This window comes from Phalacrocorax carbo, chromosome 2 (assembly GCF_963921805.1).
Source record: "Phalacrocorax carbo chromosome 2, bPhaCar2.1, whole genome shotgun sequence".
In the NCBI taxonomy this organism is placed as follows: domain Eukaryota; kingdom Metazoa; phylum Chordata; class Aves; order Suliformes; family Phalacrocoracidae; genus Phalacrocorax; species Phalacrocorax carbo.
In genome coordinates this window covers 154,962,470-154,983,404 of record NC_087514.1, presented here as the reverse complement: position 1 = coordinate 154,983,404, position 20,935 = coordinate 154,962,470, and the positions used below count along the sequence as shown (strand labels likewise).

Genomic DNA, 20,935 nt, shown 5'->3' with positions numbered 1-20,935 from the left:
TTCAAAAGTTTATTCACATCAACCTTCAAACCAGCCTTATGGACATCTATTGCAGGATTATCTCAGTTAAGAGAATTTAAAGCACTCCGCTGTGAGCATTAACTCTGAAGACCTACAGTTCGAAGAGATTAATACATTTTAGAAAATCAAATTTTTCTATTTTCTTACCTCTCCATAGATGGTCTTAATATACAAATAAGAATAATAGCCCTAATATTCCTTTCCGTTCATCCAGGTAAAATTTATGTTTTAAAATCATTCCGTTAGTGGGGATATGTAGTCATAAACCACATCTGTATCCATTTTGGAGTTTCATGTTACTCTTAAAAACATTCTAGAATTCCACACCTTTTAAACCAAGGAATTTGGCGGCAGGGGAGAGGGTTGTTGGATTTGGGAGTTTTTTGTATATAAAGGGGTGAGTGTGCACATCTGTATTGTGTGTTAGCTACATAAGTAGGTAAGAGAATTGTGCTGTTGTTCACTTGTAAGTGATTATTATCCAACCTTCTCCTGCCTCTTTAATTTCTGTTCCTTACATTCACTAATGAATCATGTTCATAACGCCTTCAGTGTCTCACCCAGCCATTTTCCCAAAGTAAAAAGAGATATAAATGACAGACAATCTGAATGCACATTAACCCTTTGTCAGGGTTTAACCCCGGCTGGCACCATCCAGCTGCTTACTCATTCCTCCCACGGTAGGATTGGTGGGAGAATTGGAAGTGTAGAGGTGAGGAAACTCATGGGTTGAGATGAAGACAGTTTAACAGGTAAAGCAAAAGCTGCGCACACAAGCAAAGCAAAACAAGGCATTCATTCACCCCTTCCCACGGGCAGGCAGGGGCTCAGGCTTCTCCAGGAAATCAGGGCTGCATCACATGTAACGGTTACTTGGGAAGACAAATGTCATCACTCTGAATGTCCCCCCTTCCTCCTTCTTCCCCCAGCTTTATATGCTGATCATGACGTCATATGGTATGGAATAGCCCTTTGGTCAGTTGGGGTCAGCTGTCCCAGCCGTGTCCCCTCTCAGCGTCTTGTGCACCCCCAACCTCCCCACTGGTGGGGTGGGGTGAGAAGCAGGAAAGGTCTTGATGCTGTTTAAGCACTGCTCAGCAATAGCTAAAACACCCCTGTGTTATTAACAAATCCAAAACACAGCCCCATTCTAGCTACTATGAAGAATTTTAACTCTGTCCCGGCCAAAACCAGTATACCCTCCCAAAGAGATCCTTGGTGCAACAGTGTTCAGTTGTTATAACAGTGGCACAATGAAAGTGAAAACTTTATACTTTTTAACAGATGGGGCTCCACTAGAGCTCACAGAAGAGCTGGAAAAGCAAATCCTGGAGATGCAATCTCTAACATCAGAATTAGGTGAGAGTAGCGAAATAATGCTAAAAAAATTGCCTTGCCAGTCTTTGCATTGCCACTGCAATTTAGCCACTTCAAAGTAGAGTTGAAAAGGTCTCAAGATTTCTAGTTGGCAAATATAGCACTGGTGAGACTAAATTACATGACTACTCAGCAACAATTTGTTATGGTCTGCCCTCTAATGGCTACAGGCCTGAAATGGGCAGTAGGCAGAGAAATCACAACTGCAAGCTACTAACGTGGAGCTAAAACTGTGGAAGTATACTTTGGTTCAATTACCCAAATGCATCCCTCATGGAATAACTGGACTCCAAAGAGAGGAAAAAAATGCTGATCTAAGACCAGATGACTCGCAGCCTAAAGCAATGGGTTACTGACCATGGCAATTTAAAGTGCTGTATCTTTGTTAAGAAACGTAAAGTACTCACATAAGCTCAGTTCCATAATGTCATTGTTCCCTGGGCAGGATTTTCTGCCTTTTTGCAAACTGCATGCTGTTTGGTCCTGTCCTAGATTTAAATAGTCTAGTTGAGTGAGTGAAACCCTTTTAAGGTCTCTGAGTGCATCTGACTGCAGTCTGAAGGACCTCTTGTCAAATATAAGGCTCTTCTTAGTTGTGAAAGGAGCTGAAACAGCCTCAAGCTTCCCCAAAACTGGAATGTGTGTATAAAAAGCTGTTGTGTCATCACCTTTTGCCCTCTTCGACTCATCCCCTGAAGAAAGAAATGTTTAACCACAGAAAGAATCTAGCCTAATGCATGGTCCTTCTTGATGTATCTTATGAACCTAGAGGGAACGCTAGAAGGAAAGCTTATGCTATCCTAGTCATAGAAAATCCCATGAAAAATACCTATTGCCATGAGCTAACTGCTTTAAATGATTCTTTCTTAGTTTAGGAAACAGAAGTTAGAAAATGGTTATCCAGGTGAGTATCAGTAAACGGATACATTTCCTATAAGTGGCCTTATCTGAAAAAGCAGTGAATGTCTGCAGAGGCTCAAAAAATCCCCCCAAAACCCCAAGATGAAACACATACGTATAAGTAGGATTTTTCTTGTTTGACCAGAAAAGGTAAGGAGAACGTGTTAGCAGAACAAGTGTAGCCTAAGAAACCAAAGATCAGACCTCCCTGTTTATAATCACGGCAAACAGGATGTGGACAAGAGGTGTGTCAGTCTTCATTCCAAACTGAGAGAATTCAAAGGATATGAACTACATTGCAGACAATGCATAGACTAGAGAAATTTTACCTGAAGATCTAAAGAAGGGATGCCTGCTTGTACTTTGCTAAAAAGCAGATGCATTTCCAGGAGCCTTAACTGCAATGAAAGCATTTTATGTAGGTTGTTTATTTTTACTTCTCGTCATTGCTATTTTTTTGAAATTATATTATAGGAAACTGGCCTATCTGTCATCAAAATTCAGAGACATGCAGGAAGTGAAGGTGCACACCATTTTATATATCACATAATAAATACACACAAATACCTGTATATATACATACATATATATGTAGTATTTTACTCTGAAATTAGCTTTAATAAAGATGCACTAACAGTGACAACTACCATGATTAAAAGGAAACCCTATCACAAAAATATAATTTGGGTTCTTGCACTCTAGAGAACTCAACTTTGTTGGTGGTCATGAAATTTTACACTGGTATCCTATCCCTGTCTTGGCTTGCATCAGACTCATAGGGTAATATCTTTGTGGAGGGAAATTAAACATGAGCTATTCTGCACCATACACACTGGCACAGGATACTGCGAAAAACTGAATTTAGAAGAAGTCATCTTATGGCAACTCATCAATTTTCAATCTTGTCTTTTTTGTAGAAAGTACTGTGGCAAATTACAAGCACTGGAGATTTCTAAGATCAGGAAAACTTTAAGATAAGTAGAGGAGAGTGAGTGACAGGATTAAAGTGATATACCAAAAAAAATTGAATAAATTCAGGCTACACTCTTTACATTGGCTTATTTAGGCTGAAACTGCATTTTTGGCTATGAAAATAATGTGCTTTTTGATTTCTAATGCATATTTTTTTCTCTGATAATGACAAACACACAGCGGAGACCAATCTCCATGCAGGTGTTTGCAAAAAGGATCTAGACGTTTGCTGTTAATTCTGAACCCTTTTATTCTCAGTCAACTATTTAGCTGGAAATTATTTAGAAATCTTGATGTCTGTGTAGAAAGTAGATAGCCATGTAACATAGTGAGACTCTCACAGCTACTGGGAGCTGTTATGTTTTGTATTGGGGGTGGGAGGAAAAAACTTTTACAGGAGTCGCGCCTTTAGGTGAAAACTTATGGTGCTGAATACACTGGAATATCTATGGCATTAGGCAGGTCTGAACTGGATTTTATGACCCTGACAAATATATTTCTCTTGGCTAATCATCTATAAAAAAGAGATAAAATAAACAATATATTTGGCAAGAACATTGTGTGGATAAATGAATATTGACTGTGATATTAATATGCAAGCTGACTTCACAGAAATATTAAAGCCAAAATGGACTACTGGGATTGTAGCCTGAGCTTCTGCATGACACAGGCCATTGGACTTTTATGATTTAATTTCTCCTTTCAGCTCAGTAATTCTGTTTGAATCAGAGTAAACACTTTAGAAAAATGTTCACAATTGATTTTAAAGTCCTCAGTGAGGCTCTCCCACCACCCACAATGATTCGCCGCCACCAATAGCTAATTAACCTTTTGGCAGAATTTTGCAGTTTATTTCTGTTCCAGTTCAAAGTACTTACAAATTGTGCTTTTGTTATCCTTGAAATTCTCTGTCATTTACTGAACAAAGTGGACTTTCTCAGGATGTTACTATAAGGCACGTTTTCTGTTCCTCTGACCATTCTCAAAGCTCTTCTGTGCAGCAGCATTCACATCAGAAGAAAACAGAGACAGCTCTCTACTCCTTCTCTGGGTTTCTCTTCTAAGGACCACATACATCTCTCTACCGCTGTTTCAAACTAGGAATTTATGTTAAACTGGCTAGCTCCCACAGCCCCCGAGTCCTTTTTTAGACGAACAACTTTCCAGAAAGGAGTCTTACATTCAGGGGATATGAACTCCATTTACAGTTTTAATACAGGATTATGTTTGCATATACTGAAATGCATATTATTTGTTTATGCTGTCTAACAAGCAAGGATTGACGACATCTTCTCTGTTATTTGCCACTTAACCTATTTTTGTGTCAGCTATAGTTGCTGCTGGTGGAGACTTTATGGTTTTTTTTACATGTCACAGGTTAAAAAAGATATGTTTAATAACAAAAAGCAGTAGGGTCAAAAATCAATTAGCCTGCAAATTGCAAAAACACACCATTATGATAACTCCATATTGTGTGGCTGGTAAGCAATTAATTCATGTGGTTTACAAATAGCTTATGTTGATTTAGTATTGTTCTGTTTCATTTGTGCAGCACAATATCCAAAGTCTTGCAGAAGCCTGACAGTATCCTATCAACCAAAGCTGAATCTTTCCAATACCTTATTTAAAATCCATTTGGTGAGATGCTTTCCATAGATGCATGTTTATTGGCACTGATTGCACTGACATACTGCAGGATGACTGCAAAGGGCTATTAGAACTTTCTCCATTCAAGGTTGCTGCTTGATGATGAGAGATCACATCACCTGGTGGTGTTGGTATTTCCCTATTGACATATATGAGTACTATCAATATCTATATTTGCAAATGTAAATGTGGTTTGTATTCAAGATCCTACATGAAGCTGTGAAAGTCACTCTCCTCATACCAGAACAGATATGTTGTAAAGCTGGAAAGTGACAATGAATAAGATATAAACATAGCCAAAATAAAGTCATTATAGCATAAGCCAATCATCTGAAACAAGATGCAAGGCCTGACAAAGCTAGACAAGCTCTCTTTAAAGTGCTGCCACCTCACATTCCCAATTGCAAACTGAAATGCTGAACGAGAGCTTCAGATGCTGAAATATGGTGCAACTCCACTGAAGCCCTCCAATTTAGGACAGAAGTGTTAACTCAAAGACAATACAGAACTTCTTCCAGTTGTAATGCAGACTTTATGATGGTCATAATCAGATCTGAGAACATGAAGTTGGGAGAAATAACAGAAACCTTCCTCATACAGAAAGAAAATATTGTCATCGTGTTCTCTAGTCAAAGATATAGAAGAATTAAAAGCAATTCTTGTTTCAGATGAAGAAGAAGAGTTATTAAGTAGTTTGGAAGGAAAATAGGATAAAAAAAATAAAGAAGTTAGATGAAGATAGCCAGCGAGCCAAAATTTTTATTTGTATTAAAGGAGAGTAACAATAAATTACAAATAAAGGAACAAGGTCTTCAGATAATTAAAGCTGTGGTCTCCTTTCACTTGGTCCAATCAGAGCTTCTGCTCCTCAACAGGAGCAGGGTGCTGTAACCGGTGAACTGCAGAGACATGTCCTTCTTGCTTTTCTGTTTGCCTTTGGCCCTGGGTGATCGATTTTAATAAGAGAGTTTGAGTATATTGCTCCCTTTGCTCCTCTTCCTTCCTTCTCCACACCTGCTTTATAACCTAGTAGTGAGGGTATTATTTTATAAAGTGGTAAACACAAGTCTGATCCATGTCAGACTGAAGAGGAAAATTAGTTGAGGTCTAAAATAGCCTGGGCAAGTCCAAAATTTATTAAGCCAAAGATAGGCAGCAAAAACTTCTCCACGAAATGTTTTTTTTTTTAAAAAAAAAACAGAATGAGTCCACACTTGGCAGGCTGCCTAACTCGGACTAGGAATGGGAAGAAGCTCCGAATATGCAGTCCTGAATCAAGCACCTGTGCTTTAAAGACAAGCTGAAGTTTGGCTTGCGCACATTTCCCATTGAAAGCTTTAGGAAACCTCTGCTCACCATCTACACTTTCCAGCTTGTTTTTGATTCCACTGAATGGATGATTCCACTCTGAAGGGAGGATGGGTAAGTATTTCAGATGGTCTGAGTCAGCTTGCTGGGGCTGAATTTTTGGCTGTTTAAATTTCTAAATTCAGGGTACTAAAGCACAGATTATGATTATTTTCCTTTGGGCTGAAATAACTTGTGCATCTGGCATTTAGGTATTTAAACCATTTGAACTGATATTCATTAACTAGCATACATCACTGGTTTTAAATAGATTATTTTAAAAATATCTATGAATACATTCTCTTTGTAACTTGTTGTCTTCTAAAATACTTTTTCCGTGATGGAGTTCAAAGTTGTTAGAGCACCAAAATGAGCAAGATTTTCCTATTGCATGGGATCCACTTCACTGGCCCAGCAGCTAGCAGACCTGATGAAATCAGCTTCTGCTACATGCTGCTGCTAGAGTGTTTATCGATATAGGATAAAGGAAATAATTTCTAAATAGTCCACGATGGTCTTAAACTATTTTACAGTCAATGTCAAAATAATTAGTTTCTTAAAAGTCTGTGGTGACATCATGCATGTAAGGAAAAAGTGATTACAGTTGAGAGACAGTCCTTTGGAAAAATATCAAGGAGCATTTCTTCCAGTATAATACATTGCCTAATATGTCAGCTACTCAAATTTCATTAAAGCTGATTCTATCTCCCACAAAGGTTTATACAGAACTATGGCATGGCCAATGGTTACAAGAAGAGCAGCTGACAAAACTATTTAACTACAATACGCTGTGCAGCTACTGGAACTGCCATTAAATGTTCACAATATTTCTTTGTCAACATCATTGCTCTTTTTTGCTTGTGACTTTTTTTCTGCCTGATGATCTTACTGAACTAGGGAACTTCCAGATTTTCTCATATATTTAAAATGGCCAGCCTGGATTTTCTGAACATAAATATTCTATAGTACAGGGTGTTTTCTGGAGGGTTGAGGTTTTTTTTGTTTGTTCGCATTTTTTTTATACTGCTACAAAAGCAAAAGCCTGCGTATATAGTACATAAGGGTAAAGAGCAAAAATCAATCCTTTTTTTTTAATCTCTCTTTCTAGTAGAGTTTTAGGCCCTTGAAAAAACAAACAGCAAAATTTCATCAGGGTTAACCCCGGGCTGCTATTAATAGCCATAGAGAAGTTACACTTGGAAAAATAAGCAAAGAAATTAACTAAAAATATCTGTCTTCTTCCTTTATCAGTGAGATGCAAAAAGTGGGTACTCTAGCCTTGCATTCAACTGTAGCCTACCTGCACTGTATCTAGTGACTCTTAAGAGAACCTTATAAGCTTGCATAAAGTAGGGCTTTTGGATGGTAGAGATTTTCTCAGGGAACCTTGAGGAAGAGATGAAAGAATAATGTGCAAAAAAAGGAAATTTTCCAAGAGATGTACATTACTCAACGATCCCTTCTATTGGTGTAAGGGACTCTTTCCTGAAAACAGATGTAAAGGACATGAATAGAGCCGAATGGAAACTTGTGGACCTTTCTATCAACCCCTTAACTCCAAAGCTTAGTAAGGCATTGGTCCTTCTGGGGAAATTTGACAGATATTTGAAGAACAGATATCCAAATTGTACAATCTCACTATTCATGTGAAACCGTTGCTCCTTTTACCTCAAAGAGTAGAAAGGATACATTATGGGACATTCTTTCCTGTAAAATGGGAAGGGAATTAAATGAACAATTGTAAAACTATCTGGATAAGGAGTGTGTTATTACTTATTTTCTACATATCCTTTTTGCATTTTTCAAGGTTATTAATTCTTTTTCATTAAGAAGGATTTGTAAATAATTATTGAGTACTTGAGAGTTTGGAGACTTCTGCAGAAGAATGTGCGTTCAATTCTCCAACAGCTGTAGACTGGAACTTGAGCTATTTTGTTGTTTCTTGAGAGGCACTAGGTATACTGCAGAGAGTTTGCCAATCATATTCATATCCAAGGCCAAGGACATCAGATTGATGTTGGCCTTAACACATGCACAGTCCACATTTGCAAAAAGCATTTGTTTATTCCCTTGGAATTCTTATATGAAATCTTACAGGAATTTTACAGGAAAGCACAAAGATTTTTTAAATGAAAACGTAATTTTTGTATATTCTCTGTTGGGGTGGCGTTACATATGCATCCAAGGCCACTTCCTTTCACACTGCAAAACACAATTTCTACTCTTGCTTGGTCACAAGCTTTTAGAACTTTAGTCTGCAATAGACTGAAGACCTTCGTTGACTCTAGCTAAAGCAATTTTTCCTTTCTTAATTTAATGCCATTACTTCTTCAAATGTTTGCATTCACCGTTTAGGACATTTTAGTTATATAATGTGTGGCAATATTGAAAACAAGGCTCCAGTTCCAATATAATTAATTAATTAGTATATAGCACGGACAGATTGCAATATTAAGTCCATAGAAGCCTGAAGAAGAGGAAAATGTAGAACATTCTCTACTTTATTCCCAAGAAGAAGATGATAAAATAATTTAATTTTGCAGAAATAAAACTACAAGAATATCAGTGAGAAATATTTTATGAAAAATTTAGACTTGTTGATTTTTTTCCTAACACAAGATGTTTTGTGGCTGTCTTCAGTTCTCTTTAATCTGTGAGGATTTTTGGCTCTCATACTTGGTCATTGTTTTTACCTAGGTTTGCAACTGGCCCTTTGGCATTTTTTCACTATGCTTCATTAGCTACACTATAGTAATTAACTACCTTGAACTCCTTGAACTCTACATATTGCTGCCACGAGGTAGTTGTGTAAGAACCCACGAATGAGCTACCGAAGAAGATGAGCTTGAAGTCAACACCTGGTCATTTGGCTGTTTCAACAGCATCACATGGAACAAGATTTTATCATTCAGGATACTCCTCTCTTTCTTTGGAATATTCCAAAGGTCTGTTACAAGGCTGCTCCTCCCCCCATTTCCATAAATAAGCTGTACTGAATATAGCAGGCAACTAGTTGTAAAAGTGAGTCTCAGAGGATATCACTACTCACTACAAGAATCAGGACTATTATTTTTTGACTGTCAGTCTCAATGACAAATCATATCTCCCCCGTCTCTCTTCTCTACTGCATTTTTATATCACTTCTTTTTCCATGTAATTCATAAATCTTTACTTTCTGGTAAGTCTTTTATGTGACACTTTATCAAGTGCCATTTTATGAGTCTGATAATATAACCCATATCTAAGAGTCCCGTCTCTTAGGTATTTCCATGACAGTAGAATATTATTTTATTTATTTATTTTTAGAAATAAGCTAAACAGGTTAGAAAACAATTGGAAAAGGGGAAGGGGCAGGATAAGAAAGGGACAAATTTCAATAGTGGAAACCCCAAGGGCATGAACAACACACCGAAGTATATTTCTTGTACATTCAAAGTCTATTCTTTGCACCCAGATACTATGAGTTGTAGATGAATTCATAAAAGAAATATATCAGAAAATCATCCTGCTCATTTTATGACATTCTGAACTAGGTTGAAGAAGCAGATATTCAGATTCAGGACAGTTGTAAAACAGTGAAGTTAAAGGTTAAAGATTTGATAGAGCTGACATTATGCAAATATGCAGGGATTTCTACAGCGTCAGAGTAGAACTGTAACCATTTCTAGATTTTAATCTAAATCAAAATCAAAATACTGAACAAAAGGTGGCTTTGGACACATGGATTAAAAGCTGGATGCAGCCACAATGTTGGGAGGAAAAAGTAGTGTTGTGCCTCTGTGAAGCTTCTGAGTTGTCATTTGTCCTGGAGAGCATAAGCTGCACCAAACAGTGCTACAGGAGGCATTACTGCCACCTTAGCATGCCAATATATATGCACCCATCTAAACTCAATCTGCTTTCAAGGGGATTTGAACTCTAGCTTCTGTTTTGCTATCTGCTTTGTTCTAACAGTATAATTATTCTTATATTTTATTTTCATTGTCATTTTGAGGTACCATTTAAGCTGTACCACTCAGAACTGTTTAGGGCCTGCAGAGACCACCAAAAGGACGGTCCTCTCTCCTGGAAGTTATAAATTTCTTGCAAAGTCAATATTGAAAGGAAGTGTTAGTTTGAGAAGAAAAATGTCTAACTGAGGAAAGTGTGAAAGGGGAGAGACTGACAACTTTAAGAAACAAAAATGAGCAACAAAGCCTGTAGAAAGGACTTGGAAGAAAAAAACCACTAAGAAATACAACAGCCTGAGAGAAGAGGTTTTCTTGCTAATACTGAGCCAATTTAAGATATTTGCACTACTTTCCCTCACACCTTTCCTCTGTGGGAGTGCTAAGCTAGCAATAACTATGTTTCAGGATCATTCCATTTGATCATAACAGTGTTGTTTGAAAGAGGAAGGCAGTTAAACCAAGACACATTTCTTTATATTAATACAACTCTTCTCCTTGTCAAATAACCTTAGTTAAGTTAGTTAAATGATTTCACAGCTGTGTATTGGCTCTTGGGGAGAAAAAAAAAAAAACACCCAGAGAAAATCTGCTTCCTAAAATTAATGCACCTAACAATCAATATCTTTAGCTGAAGCCAGGCACATTGCCAGCAGGTACTGCATAAATTTCTCTGACTTCTCCCACGAAGGTCTCCGATTTGTAACATGTCTGGTTTTCAGGTGGTGATCTCCAGAGGCTGCTAATCATGCTGTATCACAGGCACGCAGACATCCTCAGGCTGACTGCAAGACACGTTCACCTGACTTACAGAATCAGCATGGACCCGGTGTGGTTATAAAGGCAGGCTGAGAACATGGTAGTCAGAAGCAGTTTTCTGCTACTCTGTAGAGCTGCACTAAGAGGAGGGGAGGAAAGCTGAGTGGTGGGTAAGAAATGCAAGGGAAAGTGAAGTGACTGCAAGCTGACACTGAACAGTACTACATTTGCTTTTCCTACATCATTGCATGCACACTGTAACAGAGACAAGGCACTCTACCACCTTCCTAGAAGAAAAGGTCGTGCCGGGGAGCAGCAGCCCACATGCTCAGCACCCGCTCTGGGTCGCGGATCCTGGCACCAAAACCTACCTAACATTTAAGTTCTTCCATGTGCCTGACCCACAACAGAGGTGTGTCTCGGTCTCTTGGGACAAGGACCTGCCCTGGAGTTGTCAAGACAAAAAGACTTTGAATATAATGAGCAAGGGCTTTCTGACCCTGTGTCTACGTAACTCTGTTGTTGGCAGTGTTGAGGGAAATGACGAATGCTGTCATCTGCAAACAAAACAAGTTTTATTATTTTCTAGCATAATTTTGCCACAGTTAAAAAGAATACCTATCCATACTTTGTAAGGTAACAGGTTAATAACTGATTCATCTTTGTATGACAGGTAATCAACAATCAAAAGGCTATTTTTAGAATCACTGTAAATATTGCTTTAATCAAACTGCTGAATTTTTGGTTTCCAATGACCTTTTTAGTAAAATGTCTTTAAATAATTTTTAAATGGAACCTTAATATCTAATATAATCACAAGATCAATGTGAAAGGATAGAAATTGTTCTGTAATACTGTTTGAATAATATTCCCAAATCAGCTAGTGGAACACAGTACAAGTACAAGCACAGTACAAGCACAAGTACAAGTACTGGATAAAGAAAGGAAGAGAGCAAAATTAACATGAAACCAATACAGGGAGAAAGGGGGAGGAGTGGTGTGCTTTTTTTGAGTTGATTTTTTGAGATCTGCCTGTGCTTGCTCATATACAGAACACACTTTATAAGAAACTCTCTTCTCCTTCCCTTCTGCGGAGAAAAAGGCCCAATATTGAATGCAGTTAGATAATGACAGGCAAGCAGTGTATGAAATCCTCAGTTCTTACAAAATAAAAGCTTTAAATATGCAAGAAAAACTACACCACAACTTCAAATTTGTCTTTGCTAAATTTCAGTTATTTCTAGAATAATCTGCTACAGTCCCTTTCTCATATATTACTATACTAACAATGCAAAATTATTTCAATGGAATAACTCTTGCAATACTGCACTATTTGAGTGGAGTCAGTGAAGAAGTGGGTCCTAACTAGTTTGCAACCAACATCAGGGAAATGCCACAGGCATATCAACTGCAAACATATTCTGAAAGGTCTGGCTGAGAGTGGCCTCAAACATGACAGAAGCCCCTAAGTGCTCTCAAGACATTTCTTTAGGAGGAAAGACTAAAAGCACCCTTTGGTGAGGGTTCGTCTGGCAGCAGCACCAGAAGAAAAAATGGATTTCCCTGAAAAAAACCCACCTCATCACAACTTTCAATATTAGAATTTTGGGGAGAAAGATTTTAATTTTTCTTCTTGATAAAAGAAAAAAGGACTAAAAAAAAAGAAAAGGTGGCAAAAGAGAATAAGTGATTTCAAAAATATGCAAAAATAGTCAAGTGGATGTGCTTCCAGACTTGTATACGTACCCTCAGCTAAGAATGATTTTACAGCCAGATTACAAAGACCCTGACAATAGGGCTTAACAACGACAATGCATGCATAACCCTACCCAGGGCAGTTTGACTGGCATTTCAGCATTATTGTATGCAACTGAGAGCCTTCCAATCAGTCAGAACAGTGGGACCCACTGAGGAATCATGATCAAGTAGCTATTAGGCCAAACCGTATTGTCAGAATTCCTCAATTTATTCAGCTTCTTTCAGAGAACTGAATCCTGAAGCTTCCAAATATCAAAAGGGTTCAATATCTAATAGAACATGTATTTAAGGAAAATTGGCCCCCAAATTACTATGCTATTGTCATTTGTTCTTTTCCAGTTCACTTAAAGGGTAAAGTGGAGACTATTTTTAAAATTCAATATGAAAAAAAAAATTACAACTGAAGTTTCTTTAGAAAAAAGTTCATTTAACCAGCTGCATCTCTCTTTTGTACTCTGCTCAGATGTTAACTGGAATTATAGCTTCCATGTTTCTCATGCTTTTTTGTTGTCTGTCATTTACGTTTTGGAAAACTTAGCACAATTTTAGGTTTGAACTGATTTGTACTCCTTTGGCCAAGCCTGAGGCCCTCCAAACTCTTCTGGAAAAGTACCCTATTCACAATCACGCTGGCAAAGGTCTGCCTGGATTCCTTTCAAGTAACACAAAAGCTGTTCAGCATGTTATTTAATGCCTTATCCTTTTCTCATTGAAGTCTGCTGCAGAGCTCCAATTGACTTTGCTGGGAGCAAGAAAGAACCCCAAATGCCAAACTGGTTTGGCTACTGCTTTAATAAGGGGGTTTTGCAGAATGTGGTATAATCCATCTTTGTACAAGCTCAGCACCAGGACGACCATGCGCTCTGACGGTCTGCTTGTCCCCTGTTCAGCTGGCCCATTCTTGCTGGCCAGCGCATCCAGGAGGAAGTCGGCACTCGGTGACTCTGTCTGCAGCACTGCAAGTGCTTTGGACGACAGTGAGGAAAAGGCTCTTGGATGCGAGAAAGTCAACAATGTCTAACATGAGAGTAAATGAGCATCCCACACACAAGGTTTGCATTTCTCATCTGGGCATTCAAGTAAAAGCTTGTCACGATCTGCTGCTTGAACATTAAATTGAAAAGAATTGAGCAGTTTCTACAACCCAGATTACAAATTGTATTGTACAAACTGGAGCTTTATTTGGCAGAGGAGAATTAGAAGATGTTAATGATACAGTCTATGCTTGGACTTATAAAGTGACTATGTATCTTCAGGAATACTAAGGTGAAAGGACATCATCTAGGAAGCATACAAGTTACATTTCTCACATTTATATAGTTTGCCAAGGAATTCACTTATTCAACCAGCAGATGAGCCCACTGAATGATAGAAGCTGTTCCCTTCTTGCATGGATCCTTTTATATCTGTATGAACGTGAGTGCTAGTGAAGGTAGAAAGCCAGGGAGTCCAGCAAGTGGATAGGAGTGCCTAGAGCTGGACCCTTTGTCCCCCATCTGCAAGCCTGGCACCTTCAACTTAAGGAATCTGCAGGAAGAGATGTGAGTGAGGAGGATGGAGTCAGAGGGAAGGCACCCTCATTCTTGAGAGCCTCACTATGGCTGTACAGGCCTGCTGCAATAGAGCTGCAACGTCAAGAAACTCAACAAACAGAAAACAATAGCAACCTCTTCAATTGCCAGATGGCTAAAAGGAAAAAGGAAATCAGTTTAATTTTGGACTTCCAATTGAAAGTTAAATTTTTTACATGAAATTAAGCAAAAATTTTGAAAAAAACTCCCCATATGAGCAGATCATTTTTACAAATATTTCAATTATTTATGGCACTCAGCATCTTTGAATTTAACACCTAGAATGCTGTGACAAAGTCACTGTATTCTGGCTTCCCATAAGGCCACGCATATTATCATCATTTAATAAGAACAGTAGTCTTCCACAGATTCTCCCCCTTGCTAATGAAACAACTGTAATTTCTCTATGAATATTGAAATAACACAATTCCTTTCCAGACAGTTTTAACTATCTATTCAAAGAACCATTCCCCCTCAAATACCTTATCCGCTTTGCAAAGCAATACAGTTATTATAAACAATATAGCTTTATGGAGTGTTGTCACAATCCCCAAATGCTGAACAATTATTACATTAACTCAGCATGATAATTAATAATTGCATTTGTGAAGCACTATTCTTCTAAAATGAATGATGTTTGGGGTGCTGTAAGGCACAGTTCTGAAACAGACTTTAAAATTAGCCAGATTGCTTCTGCAAGGGAAGATCAGTGGAACATTCCCCCCTTCTACCACCGGGAATGTTCCAATCACAGTTTGCGCTCTGGAGCTGCCAGGGTTTCTGCTTCTGGGGAAAAATAATCAATTATTAAATAATACAAAAAGACAAAAAGAAGCTGGTTACACCTTTTCACAAAATAAAAACCCATAGAGAAATTCTGATTAAAAACAATTCCAAATGGAATCATCACTTTTTTTATTGACCATTACTACATAGGTGTGTACAAAGCAGTTTAACATTAAGTCTCCCAAAACTGTCACAAAAGAGGTAAGTAACACTCCCAGTGGTAAGTTAATGTATTGCAGCATTGCGGTCATGAAGGTTGTGCCATCAGTTACAGAAATCTTGTCTGCAGAGGGTATTATAGCAATTGTCTTGTTTTCTTTATTAGCCTCATGCAAATATGAAATCAGAGACTGCTGACCCAGAGCTACAAAGGCCCATCATTTTCCCAAATGCACAATAAAACGCACTTTAATTAATTTTATTTTTTGTCTCCTAGAGACAGGATGAAAGGGTTAGAAAAATGTGGTCACCTCGAGTTAAAGAGGCATTTGCATGTATACAGGGAACAACACAGCCTGATAGCTGCTGCCTCTGTGAGCTTGAATCAGCCATAAACTGTGTTGTGCTCACTCATATTGCTGCAAGCCATATTAACTAGTGGCAGTGGAGGAGAGTCACAGCCACAGGTAGTGCTGACTCAGAAGGAGCAAAAGGAGGCTGTGGATTTGGGATCCACTTACCACAGTTTAAAGTAATTATTCTTCAGTGAAGACATCATCATCAGAATAATCTTCCCTTCAGTGGGATTCACTTTGTCTCTCCTCCAGTGAAGACAGCAGTGGGTGACAACATTTTTGGGAACCGTTTTGGTCTATTAACAAACAGAATGAAAAGGAAATATCACAAATGAGAAAGCTGATTTCCACAGGCTGCGCTGCCGGTCACAAATTCATTGCAAGAGGCATGATGCTATTGATACTCATGCAGAGACACTCAAGGAGAGATGGCCAATCAGTGTGATTAAAGTGGACGAAGCAGGGAAGTAGCCATTACGTTTATCAGTAATCACTGGTGTAAACAGCAGGAGGAAAGGACAATGCTTAGAAATGGAAAATACAGAAAAGAGAACTCATGGAAAGAAATTAAATAATTGACAGTTTTAAAATACTTATTAGTAAGGGGTTTTTTTGCTCGTCAAAACTCTTAGTTGCAGATTCATGTGGGTGTTGATTGATACATATGTACACACAAAGTACCCCCTTCATTAATGTACGTGGATGTTTCCTAAACTCAGTGGCGGAGGTTCCATCCTATGTGTTATTTCAAAATAGGAAAAGTATTATCAAAAGAATCATTAACTTCATTTTTCAGAGGTGATTACAGTAAGCTTTCTTTTATTATTGTAGATGTAATGTTCCAGTCTCCTCTTGAAACTTCCTCTAAGTCTTGATCTCCAAAGCAGAAGAGCATGATGTATAACTATGGTGGCAATACTGGCTTGCATAAAACTGAAGCTAAATTATTTATCTGGCCTCTTAGATGACCGCAAATAAAGATGAACTTTATGAATAGAGAAGAAGTAGAGATTGGAAGTAACAGTACTGTTCGGTTTAGTCACATAGTTTGAATGTCACAATCTTTGTTCACTAATCACTATTTTAAAAGAAAGTGTAAGCAGACAAAGAAACAAAAAGGGATTGTCCCTATTGATTTTCATAATGAAGCATAGTGGAAAAAAGGAGCAGTTAAATTCCCTAACTCAATAAGAATCAACTTTTCTTGTATAGAAGAGATTTATTTATTGAAAAAAAAGAGAAATAAATCATGAAGATAAAAGAACAGATCCTCAGATAGTGTCAGATGTTGACATCAGGGGGACTTACAGCTAAGAACCTGGCTGAAAAAAATCCTGTTCTGTTTCCATTTTAATGAATATGATGTTACTCAATATTTCCTTTTGCCTTTGAATAGTCCCTTCCAAAACTATTGGCTAACTGTAAATAAAAGTAAGTTATCACACTGCTAAAACATTAGAGAATATAAAGATTAAAGTAGGATACCCAAACAAGGGTCACAATGAGGTCGTCGTGTGCTGTGCCATACAGCAATTTCTGCTGCTATATTGGTCCACCCTTATTTTTGTGTTCCACTAATTTCACTGAAAATACATGTGAAGCCAGAAATACAACTTAGTATCTATAAGAATTGCAAAGTATGTCATATAGTGATTAGAAACAATGTTTTCTATCTCCAGTTAGCCAGATACAATATTTTAGCATGTTCTGAACAGGACTGCATTTGGCAACGTGCATAGCCTGATTGAAATGTCTCAACAAGCCTCCAGTACAGAGCCTGAGAGATGATACAAATCTTTCACAAAATTATTTATCTGTACTGCACAGATTGAAGAAAGCTTTGTCCTTTTTACTTGGGACAGTTTAATCAGATGTCTTTGAATATGCTGGATAGAATAAAGTAAGCTTAATAAACATGCACTGGCTGAAAACTTCTTTGTAATAGCTCAATATTTGTTTCCCTTTCTTTTCTTAATGCCTTTGAAAGAAACCATTTGAAGCTCTGTGGTGTCTGAACTTCTCCTGCACTGAAGTGCATATAGAGATGAGAAGAAAAGCCAAGCTGACTATTGTGATCATGCTTTTCTTTTTGGCTTGAGAGATAAGGCTCCAAGGAAATCTGCCATGTGGCACTGAATTTAAGAAGATGAGCAAAGCAATGGCATGAAGCTTCAGGCTTTCAGTAATGCTGCTATATTTACATGAAGATACAATAATAGTAAGGAAAAAGCCCCTGCCCCAGTGAAAAACAGAGGGACTAATCCTGTACCACTGAGTACAATGGGAGTTTTGTTATTTACGTCAGCAGAATCAGAATATAGCACAGAGAATTCTATACTATACTAAGTTCAGTACACTCAGATATGAAGAGTAAAAAGACAGTCAGTGCCAATGCTTCTAATGCTCACATATTGAGATTTGGTAGGGTTTTATACCACATTTTCCTTTATCTCTACAGTTTAAAAATCTATACTAAGCAAAAATAGTCAGGCCTCGGGTTTTTTTCAGATGAACCAGATTCTGATTTTGCTTACATTTAATAAGTCATTCCCAAGCACGACTTCACCACAGTAAATAGTCTTACCTACATTTTAAAAAAAAATTGCCTAACATATATATGTGCACATATATTATTTTTTTTATATAGTTATATATATATATACATAAACTATATATTGAAAGTGAAATTGTTTTACACATTTTGCCTGCCTTGTACATTTTTAAACCTGTGATACATTCACAGGCAGTATTTTGGAAATAAACATGTTCCAGCTATAAAAAGATGTTAGTTTTCAGATCTAAACAAATATTTTGACAATTTAATAATTCAGAATATGTAAGTAGTCAATGAGTCAGCAGCAAGTCCTTTTCCACATTATTTGAATGATTTTGGTCAAATCCAGGGATGGAAAACATACTGGAAAGGGCTAAAGTACAATACATGTTTGTGGGGTTGGAAGTAGCAAGATGGTTGGAATGACTTTATTTCATCATCTCAACATCAGGATGATCAACAAACACTATTGCTTTTTCTTGCATACACTCCATAACTCATAACCTACGACCCTATGAAATTAGTAGTCAAATTATATAGGTTTCTGAGGATGCGAATTTTATGCAGGAGGACAACTGGTGGGCTTAGAAGAAATATGTGTACAGTTTCAGAAAAATGGGGTGCGATGCTTTGTTGAGAACGAGGTGCAGGATTAGTTTGTGGAAGCAGGCTCTCCTTTATTTCAGCAATCAGGTACACAGGAATTGGGAAGTATCCAGGGAATATGTGGATCAGCTTACTTCAGAGCGGCTGTCCCAAATTCATGGTGACCATATATGCAGAAAAATGTGTTCTAAAATAAACTTCCCCTTATATAATCAGCAGAGGTGTATAAGCTTTAGTTTTGCTTAAAGGAGACCGTAAATGGTTGTTGGCATGGTTGTGCATAAACCACATGTAGTGTATATGAAGTTAATGAAAATAAGACCTGAACGTATGCTTTTAAAATATGAATAAAATCAGACTGAGTCACTACTTCCTGCTAATAGATTTCTTGTCTGATCGAATTTGTTTTCCATAACCTATCCAGGAAGTTTTCCATTTTTCATGAACCATGCAAATACAGTTTGATCACTGTCTGCCGATTCCAATACCCATAAGCCAAATAACACCTTACCCTAAAAATGGTCCCACTACAATGGATTATTAGCAGAGGACAATGTTATAAGAATATCTATGTTACAATCCGAAGGCTTGACACAGAATCATAGAATCATTGGAAAAGACCTTTAAGATCATCAGGTCCAACCGTTAACGTAGCACTGTCAAATCCACCACAAAACCGTGTCCCTAAGCACCACATCTACACGTCTTTTAAACACCTGCAGGGACAGTGACTCAACCACTTCCCTGGGCAGCCTGGTCCAATGATTGACAACTTACAGTGAATGATCTCTAATCCGGGGGGTTTTTGATACGGAATCACAAATGGGTGCAGATTTTATCTCAGTCAAGAGTGGGCAGAAGACTGTTTCTGTTAAATTAGCCAGACCACAGAAAACCAGAGTTTATGCTCATTTTATGTTCATTATGGAACAACAAATAGTACCTGATTTGCCACAGACCTATAATAGCGTGGACAGACTACTACACTTAGTCTCACCCACATTCTTCTGACAAAAAGTAAACATTTTCTTATTAACCACTCTGAATAAATAAACGTAACTCTTACCATGCTCATGCACGTTATGTGTGTTAATCTTGGATCCTAAAACTGTATTTATTTTACTACTGAGCATCAGCCTGTTTGCAAGCTGCCAACACAGCCCAGCCAGAGTGGACACTGCTGCCCAAGGACAGGATGAACGTTGGAGATGAGAGAAGGTCCGAACTGTACTTTCAGGGACCATCTCAAACATGCTTCCTCAAGCTACCTTCCTATTTTGGCTTAGCCCTTGCTGTACCAGAATGTATGAATTTATTTGCTGCTGGGCTGTCAGGGCTGAAGGAACCCACGGGTGTCCCTGTCCCTGCCCAGCCCCTGGGGCCTCCCCCACCCCACCCAGGACCCCATTTCAGCCCCCCAGGGCTGTCAGTCCCTGCTGTTGGTCTCAAGCTCCCCACAGCCCTGCCCTGCCTGGCCATGGGCCCTGCTGAGCTGAACCAATGTCCCAGCTGGGCTGGCCCAGCCCTGTCCCACAGGAGATGCCCGACACCCAGGGCTGGGGCTGCCCCCGCTGCCCACCCACTGCCCTGATCCTGGCTGGGTCTGGGACAGGCCCTGCCTGCCGGAGCCCTGGGAACACATCTCTCCCATGCATTGTTCATTAACAGCTCACTTCTTGTGACTTCTTATTTGTGGTCATCAAAGGTGCATGGCATCACCACTGCTTTGTGCCTGGATGACAAACTGTAATCAGAACAATGTTTGTCATTAAAAACAAGAGAGAAAACAAATATTAAATGTGTCCTTGCACATGAATAATGCCTTTGGTGTACAAACGGCCACTGTCCACATGGAAAATTACCTGACCTCAAGTAGTCACGCGAATAAAAAGCCACTGGGAAAGTAATGTGAAAATAAGTACAGAGAAAAGCGACCCAGGTTGCTGAACCCAAACAACTCTTTGAAGCATACCAGAGTACCCGCTCCCCTGGGCAGTGCAGCGCCGGCGCAAAAGCAGCACCCATGGCCCAGCGGCTCACATACTGAAGAGCATCTCTCCTAAGGGCAGCCACTCACTGGTAGGTGACTGCTGCTTTTCTATAAAACATGTTTGTACAAGATATATTGAGTATACCGCTTCAGCTTCTCAAGTTCTGTCTCTGCTCACAGAATTG

The 20,935-nt window shown here is 38.5% G+C and overlaps 1 protein-coding gene across 1 annotated transcript in view; it reads right to left on the bottom strand.

Annotated features, from left to right (window-relative positions):
* Positions 1 to 14,261: 14,261 nt before the first annotated feature.
* LOC135312194 (uncharacterized) overlaps positions 14,262 to 20,935 on the bottom strand; it is an 80,352-nt gene continuing 73,678 nt past the window's right edge. Inside the window, exons 4-5 of the mRNA XM_064445328.1 lie at positions 15,766 to 15,896; positions 14,262 to 15,082 (exon numbers count right to left, since the gene is read on the bottom strand). Of these exons, the coding sequence (XP_064301398.1) occupies positions 14,890 to 15,082; positions 15,766 to 15,896 (324 nt within the window). The 3' untranslated portion in view covers positions 14,262 to 14,889. The remainder of the gene's footprint in view (positions 15,083 to 15,765; positions 15,897 to 20,935) is intronic.